The 8,244-nt window shown below is 41.8% G+C and overlaps 1 protein-coding gene across 1 annotated transcript in view; it reads left to right on the top strand.

Annotated features, from left to right (window-relative positions):
* The first annotated feature begins 79 nt into the window (after positions 1-79).
* The window catches only part of rlf (RLF zinc finger), a 45,053-nt gene continuing 36,888 nt past the window's right edge, over positions 80-8,244 (top strand). The window contains exon 1 of the mRNA XM_078423006.1: positions 80-214. Coding sequence (XP_078279132.1) covers positions 86-214 — 129 coding nt within the window. The 5' untranslated portion in view covers positions 80-85. The remainder of the gene's footprint in view (positions 215-8,244) is intronic.

Raw genomic sequence — 8,244 nt, 5'->3', positions numbered from 1 at the left:
CCGCTCGGTGCGGGCGGGGCTGGGAGGGGGGGGGAAGGGGGCTGGTCACGTGAGCAGTGTCTACGCGCAACAGTGGAGAGCGAAGATGGCGGACGGAGAGAGCGAGCAGGCCCCCGAGTCTTTAACCGAGCGGCTGCGGCTCGTCCAAGGCGAGCTACGGAGGCGCGGCGTGTCCCCGGAGTCTTCTGCGCTGTACTGCCAGCGTTTCTGCGAGGTGAGGTGAAGGTTGCTGAGGCTGAGGTGTTTGTGCAGAGGCTGGGCACGGAGGAGGGAGAGGGAGTGAGTGAGGGAGAGGGAGGAGGGGATGTGCTGCTCTGGTGGAGGGGGGCCTCTTCACCACCTCCTCCTCATCGCCCTCTTGCTGCCCGTCCACGGCCACCCAGCCCCAACAACAGCAGCAGCAGCAACAACAACACTCCCTCCTCGTCCCCTCTCGCCATTTCCACTCCTGCTTTTTACACACAAAGTGTAATCTGCAAGAAAACATCGTGGTGCAAAAGTTAACCTTTACGTGAATTCTTGTTTGCTGTGCTTAGCGACGCACCCGAGTACTAAATAGTTAAACGTGTTTTATTTCCCCCCCCTCCATTTGCCCAGTGTTCCCTCAATACTGAACAATAGCCTGAGCAATCAGGGCAGAGGAGGGTGGAAAAGAAGCTGCCAGATCTTTACATTGAACCCTCTATCGACTCCAGAAAGAAACACTCGATTGTCTTAAAATATTTTCCTTGCTGGTAGTCAAGTGTAACATTTTAATCGTGCAGGGATTACCATGAAAATACTCGTAGTTTTACTGCAGTGACCGATCGAGGTTTACCCTTTTTTTCTGACTGGTATCTGTTTAGGTCGGCAATTAGTAACCAGTTCTTCGCTGTTTGGAAATACAACAGATGTTTTAATTTCGGTGGACTTTTGCTTCTGTTTAATCGAACTTTTGATGAGTTAATCGTAACATTTTAAAAAATGCTGATTTTGAGGATTTCCTGAAAATGAAACAGCTGCAGTAGTTTGTTGATATTCTGTGGGGATAATGGATGTGTGTTTTTACGTGTTGTTCAATCTGGAAATGTTGCAAGATCATGTTAAATCTATCAAAATAAATTCAGGATTTCCAAATAAAAAACAAAATACAACGATAGGATTTCATCCCTTTAATATTTTTATTTATAAATTAAATGTTTGAGTTATTTGTTTGTGTTTACAGTACAATTTTCCGTGGCTTCTTTATAATTCGAATGGATTGTTACATTTCCTACTGACGATAGTTTAAGTATGCATTAGTTTGAAAGCAAAAATAAAAAGGATCTGACATTGAATTCCGTCCGCTTGGTATAAGCCACATCCTTCCAGGGTTCTAATTGTTCTTTGGTCGAAATGTGAAGGTGGTTAATAGAATTGCTCCTGAAGCTTGCTTCATTTCATTCAGCCAGGATAAAGCAATGCACCAATGTAGTAGGTGTATGTGCAATTAATGGTTGTAACTGTAGTGTTAGATTGAGTGTTACAGCTTTTGAAATGTTATATAGGTCATAATCCATATCTCATTTGGTATGTTCTTGGACTCTAAAGCTATTTGAAGAAACCTGGAGTTAAACTTGGGTAAACCACTGTTCATCCTGTACTCTAGTTTTCAGGGAATATTATTCCAGGAGCTTCAGTATCTCGATATCTGATTTTTGCCGATGATAGAAATATTGTAGAGTAATTATTTTGTGGCATTCAACTGTTCTCAATCGCATTGTAATGAATTATTTGATAAACATTTTATTCAATGCTTCAACTGTTTCACATGCATTCTATCCATTGGTCTTATTCTGTTGTGCCACCATCTCAGAGATTTTACATTGTTTATATTGTTTTATGATAGAATAATTTGATATTAACTTATTTGATTGGATGTGTTCCATGCCTTTATCATTTCTTTTAAATAGAACAAAAACAATGCTGTTTGATTAGAAATGCATTGATCTCAAACAATCAAAAAATCGAATTCAGTACAGTTCCTGAACAAACCTGATGACATAAGGCAGAAGATGCTATAATCTTGAGCAAAAAACTGCTGGAGGAACCCGACAGATAAGGCAATATCTGTGTAGGGAAATGGGCATGCAACATTTCTTGTCGGGGTCCTTCTTCAGACCCTGCTTCAGTCTGAAGAGTCCCGACCTGAAATGTTGCCTGTTTGTTTCCCTCCATGGATTCTGTCAGATCCATTGAGTTCCTCTGGCAGTTTTGTTTAGCTCCAGAATAAACGCTCTTCATTTTATTTATCACAAAAAATAGCACTTGAATAATATAGGGGTATATGTTTGTTTCCAATCAGATAAGTTATTATTGAATACTCAATTCCACCACAGTGAGATAGATTACATCAAAATGACTTCCCATGTCCCAACAGATTCATGTTAGTTTTTTTTGTCATATACATAGAGCTATGAAATATCTTATTCGCATCTCGTGTCTAGAATACAGTTTTTTGATAATGATAGGTACATCAATAAATAACGAATGTAAACAGCAGAATGGTGCAATGGTTGTGGTGCAATTTGAAGAAGTGCTAAAGTAAATCAAGAAACGAATCCCTGCCTGGCAGAGTGCAGTTCATCGCTTAATTTGTGCTCAAATTTCCTTTGAGGTTGCTTGGAAATGTTGTGACAAATAGTATGATATCACATTGGTTGTCATGGTTCCTAGTGAATTGGAGTAGGAGTTGGGCAAAGGGGTGAATATTATATGTTGAAACAGTGCAATTTGTTTGGTCATTCATTTGCTAGCCTTGGTTAAAAGCAAACACACCAGAATCACTGCACATCTTGGGGTGTTATTCTAATCCTATTCTATTTTCTGAATCCCAATTGCAGGCACACCTGACGCTAAACCATATTGCTACCTTTCTTAACTGCTCTACTGGCTCTTGATTTTAACCCAACTTGACCGATGCAAAATACAAAGTATTTGGAAGATTGAAGTAATTGTCTACAGTTTCCAACATGAGCATGAACTCTGTTTCTTGGCCAGTGTCTTCCCATTGTAATCTGTTCTACCATCTGAGACAGAAAACGCCTGTTTACAACTGTAATGAATCTTTTGGTCCCAAGGTGAACTTTTCCATCTCAAAACCCATCACCAAGACTGTCTTCTTTTGCCTTTCTGAAATTCTTATGTGGGGCTTTGTTACATCTAGATTTAACTATACCATTGCTCTCTTCCTCCCCACCATCCAATTTCCTCACCCTGACACCCTGGTCCAGAGTTGCTTTATTTCTAAACTCCATTATAATTTTGTCCCACTCCCTCTTTGTCCTATCCACCCACAACCATCCAAGATTTCTATTAATTCTCTTCTGACAGCTTTTACTTCCCTAGTTTTATTTACTTCGCAACGGGCAATTTACCTTCAGCACCCTTGATGGTAAGCTTTGGAATTTCCGATCAAATCCCTTCTGAAATGCTGAAAGTTTTCTTCATTGACTACATTTCATGGTTATCTTCATTTTCTGGTGTGTCTTTGTGGCTATTGTTTGATTGTCTCATTGATGCTTTATTCGTTAGAACATAGAACACTTCCACAGGAACAGGCCCTTCCACCCATCATGTATGTGCTGAACATGATGCTAAATTAAGCTAGTCTCTTAATGGTTAAATGGTACTTTATTTTCATATGTATATAGGTACAGTGAAATTCTTTTTTGCATACAATTCAGCAATCATCCTATACCTCAACACAATCAAACTTAAGTACAAAAGTGTGTACTAGTAGATAACACTGAGGCAGTACACGAGTTGCCATCTTGCACCCTTCATGTTCACAGTTGTTAAAATGTTAGTTTTGTCTTGGTCATAAAGGCACATTGTCCTGGTGGCGACACTGCGTGGTAGGGGTTGACTTGGCCACACGATATTGTTGATGTTCTCCACTGCTGCTCCACCACTCCGTGCCACTGAAGGCCATGTCTGATCCACGCGTCTGGCCTCTTGTAGTGGCAGCCAATCTAATTAAGCTCCAGGCTGTTGCAGAGACTCCACTGATGCATCGACCTGTGAATGTGCATCCCTCACCTCACATGGCCACTGCTCTGCTCCAATTCCCAGGGCACCTCCCACAACCAACCTCTGAACTCCCGGAATGCCTCCAAGGATGGGCGAGTTATGTCACCGGCCCCGTTCCTCTGCTCCATCTGCCGCCATCTTGAAGCTTGATCCATAGCCCCCCTTTCCCTGCATATTTGCAGACCTATCTAAAAGCATCTTAAACATCACCATCATATCTGCTTCCACCACTACTGGCGCTTGGCTCTTTTTGTTTGTTTTTTGTATCTAATGAGAGCTGTGTTTACATAATTGTTGTACTGCTGCAAGTAAGAATTTAATTGTTCTGTTTGGGATATATGACAATAAAACACTTGACTACATAAAAAACTTCTGCTGCAAATTCCCTTAAAACATTTGCCCTCTGACCTTGAATCTATGTCTCATGCTTTACATTTCCACTTTAGGGGAAGAAGATTCTGATTGTCAACCCTAACTATGGCTCAGTGATGTATAAACGTTTATCAGGTCTCCCCACAGCCTCTGCTGCAGAGAAACCAATCCAACTTTATCCAATCTCTCCTAGCTAATACTCTATAATCCAACCAGCATCATGATAAACCATTTCTGCACTCTCTCTCCCAATCCTTCTTGTAATGTGACAACCAGAATTGTGCACAATACTCCAAATGCAGCCAAAATTCCACAAAGCTGCAGCAGGATTTCCTGACCCTTATACTCAATGCACCTGCTCATGAAGGTAATCATGCCATATGCTCTCTTTATCGCTCTATCTGCTTGTGTTGCTACTTTCAGAGAGCCATGGACATGGTCCCCAGGATTCCTCTGTACTTCTGTGTTGTTAAGAGTCCTGCCATTAAATGTATACATTCCTTACATTTGACCTTCCAAAGCGCAGCATCTCACAATTCTTTACCCATATCTGTAACTGATCTATAATCTTCCTGCATCCCTTGACAGCCTTATTCACTAAAAACAACTCCACCAGAATAACACTCTTTCACTACTACCCTCTATGGGTAAGTCAGTTTTGAATCCAAACCATCAACTCAGTGTGAATCCCATGCAGCTTAATCTTCTGGATCGGTGTACCGTGAGGGGCTATATTAGTACCACGTGAATGCAATTTGCTGTTGTAATGCCATGTGACTGGTGCCTACCCATTACAACATCAAAGATGTAGAAACAAGGAACTGGAGGTGCTGGTTTATACAAAAGCATACAGTTCAGTTTAATTTATTGTTACGTGTACCGAGGTATGGTGAAAAGCCTTTGTGGCATGCTAATCAGTCAGCAGAAAGACAATACATGATTACAATCGATCCATTTACAGTGTATGGATACTTAAGGGAATAACATAGTACAAGGTAAAGCCAGCAGAGTCAGATCAAGGATAGTCTGAGGGTCATCAAAGAGGTAGCTAGTAGTTCAGCCCTGCTCTGGTTGTAGTAGGATTATTTGAAAGAAACTGTCCCTGAATCTGGAGGTGTGTGTTTTCACACTTCTATACCTTTTGCCTGAGGGGAGAAGAGGGAGTGGCCAGGGTGTGACTCGTCCTTGTTTATGCTGCTGACCTATAAATGGTGTCAATAGAAGGGAGTCTGAAGAAGGGTCTCGACCCGAAACATCACCCATTGATCAGTCTGAAGAAGGGTCTCGCCGCGAAACGTCACCCATTCCTTCTCTCCCGAGATGCTGCCTGACCTGCTGAGTTACTCCAGCATTTTGTGAATAAATCGATTTGTACCAGCATCTGCAGTTATTTTCTTATACTCAATAGAAGGGAGGTTGGTTTATGTGATTGTCTGGGCTGCGTCCACAATTCGCTGCAATTTCTTGCGGTTTTGGATGGAGATGTTCCCAAACCAAGCTGTGATCCGTCCTGATAAAATGCTTTCTTTCTATGGTGCATCTGGAGAAGTTAGTGAGAGTTGTAGGGGACACGCCAAACTTCCTAAGCCTTTTAAGCAACTGGAGGTGAGCTTTCTTGGTCGTTGCTTCAATATGGGTGGTCCAGGAGAAGTTGTTGGTGATATTGACTCTGAGGAATTTGAAGTTTTCAACCATCTCTACTTCGACACTCAATGTAAACTGGGGTATGCGTCTGGGGTCGCTTCCTGAAGTGGAACATTATCTCCTTTGTCTTGCTGACATTGAGGGAAAGGTTGTTGTCTCAACACCAGGACACGAGTTTCTCAGTCTCCTTCCTGGACTCTGTCTCGTCGTTATTTGATATCAAAATTCTGGATTAACTGAGTAGGCGGGCCAGGCAGCGCCTGTAGAGAACGTGGATAGGTAACGTTTTGGGTCAGCAACCTTCTTCAGACTGAAAACGTCACCTCTCCATGTTCTCCTGAGATGCTGCGGCATTAAAGATACCTGATGCACCTTTGTATCTGGTTGCATTCCATTTATTCAAAATGCCATTAAAAGCATTAGGTTATTTGTTTTGCCTTGAAATTTAAAACACTGACAGAAATTGTAAATCTTGGCTTTGATTAGAACAAAATCTGATGTGAATGATAGATGATAAAATGTGGGGATATAGTCGGTGTGACTATTCTAAAGGAAGTTTGGCATCAATGATTTTTCTAATGTGCAATACAGAAAAAGATGTACATATAAGCACAAATTACATTTTGCCGTTGAGTTTGCTTCCTCAGGTAGAATCATTGGATTACCTTAGCAGCATCCAAATAGGCCACAAGTACACTGATGACACACACCTCCACACTATCTCCTTCTGCAGACTAAATTGTCAGACTACTTTTCCACGAGTCCAGTATCCATCTTCCTTCCGCAAAGTCTTTATCCAAGCTGCTGACTGATCATCGTTCCCTGACAACTGTGTGAGGCTGAACCAAACAGTTCACACGGTAGTGATGAATTTGACCTTGAGTTGAACTCCAAATCATACTGCCATGTCATCACAAAACCCCTCCAATATTGTCTGTCTTCAGCGTGTGAGCGTTGCCCGATATGAAATCCTCATTTATCATTGTAAACCCCCAGGCTTCACAATTCTAGCACTTACCTGGCTGGCTGCTTTCATTTTAACTCTACAAACTGAGTTGTCCCAACACAGGTACTTTTGTCAGAGAACTAATTTTCACTTGTTACCCCGACACTCACTCCAGCTCTAGGTTAAGCAATGCCTTGATTTTTAATCAACCTTTGCAAATGTGCCGGATTCCTTGTTTTTTATTAGCATTATAATGGCTAACCAAATAGTGATGATTCTCCAATTCTGGCATTTGATATCTTCCTGATAAGTTCTCCACCGTTGGTCATGCCTTCAGATGCCAAGCTCCCATGAACATCCCTCTAAATCTCGGTCTCTTTCCTTTTACAATGTTCCATGGAAACTTCATGTCAAATTCCTTTGTCAATATTTTTGACATTTCTCCTTTAATTTAGAGGCATGGAAACAGGCTCTTCGTCCGAGTTCATGTCGGTCAACGATCACCTATTCACTCTAGCTCTATGTTATCTCACTTTCTCATCCACTACATACACTGCAGAGGCAATTTTACAGAGGGCCAATTAACCTACAGGTCTCCACGTCTTTGGGATGTGGGAAGAAACCAGAGCACCCGCAGGAAACCCAGGGGATCACAGCTAGAATGTGCAAACTCCACACACAGACAGCACCCAAGGTCTTAATCAAACCTGGGTCTCTCACACTGTGAGGTAGCAGCTCGACCAGCTGCACCTCTGTGCTGTCTTCAATTTAGTGCCTCACTGGCTGGGATGAAGGATCTGGCCATTTACTGCATGCTGTCCTTCCAATGTATACTAATACTTCCTGTGAAGTGTTAATAAATTAAAGTTGGCTACATAAGTGCGAACTGTGGTTGAAAGTTCCAAGTTTGATCCCAAGTAGATGCTAGATGGAAACAAAAAACTGCAGGTGCTGGTTTACAAACAACTGTGCAAAGTGCTGGAGTATCGCAGCGGGTCAGGCAGCATCCTTGGAGAACATGGCGGGGTGATGTTTTGCATTGGGACTCTTCTTCAAACTAGGCTAGATACAAGATCCCATTTTCCCAGTTTGATGTGAAATTGATTATGATTCCTGTTAGAACACACAAAAATGTTGGCCTTTTTTTTGTCCCCATGCAATCATTGTTGAAGATTGATTTGTAAATGTGGATTTTCATATGAACATCATAATGAATATTGATTCTTTGTATT

This window comes from Rhinoraja longicauda, chromosome 27, assembly GCF_053455715.1.
Source record: "Rhinoraja longicauda isolate Sanriku21f chromosome 27, sRhiLon1.1, whole genome shotgun sequence".
Classification (NCBI taxonomy): Eukaryota; Metazoa; Chordata; class Chondrichthyes; order Rajiformes; family Arhynchobatidae; genus Rhinoraja; species Rhinoraja longicauda.
Note: the sequence above shows the minus strand (reverse complement) of the source record. Positions and strands in the feature narration are given on the sequence as shown.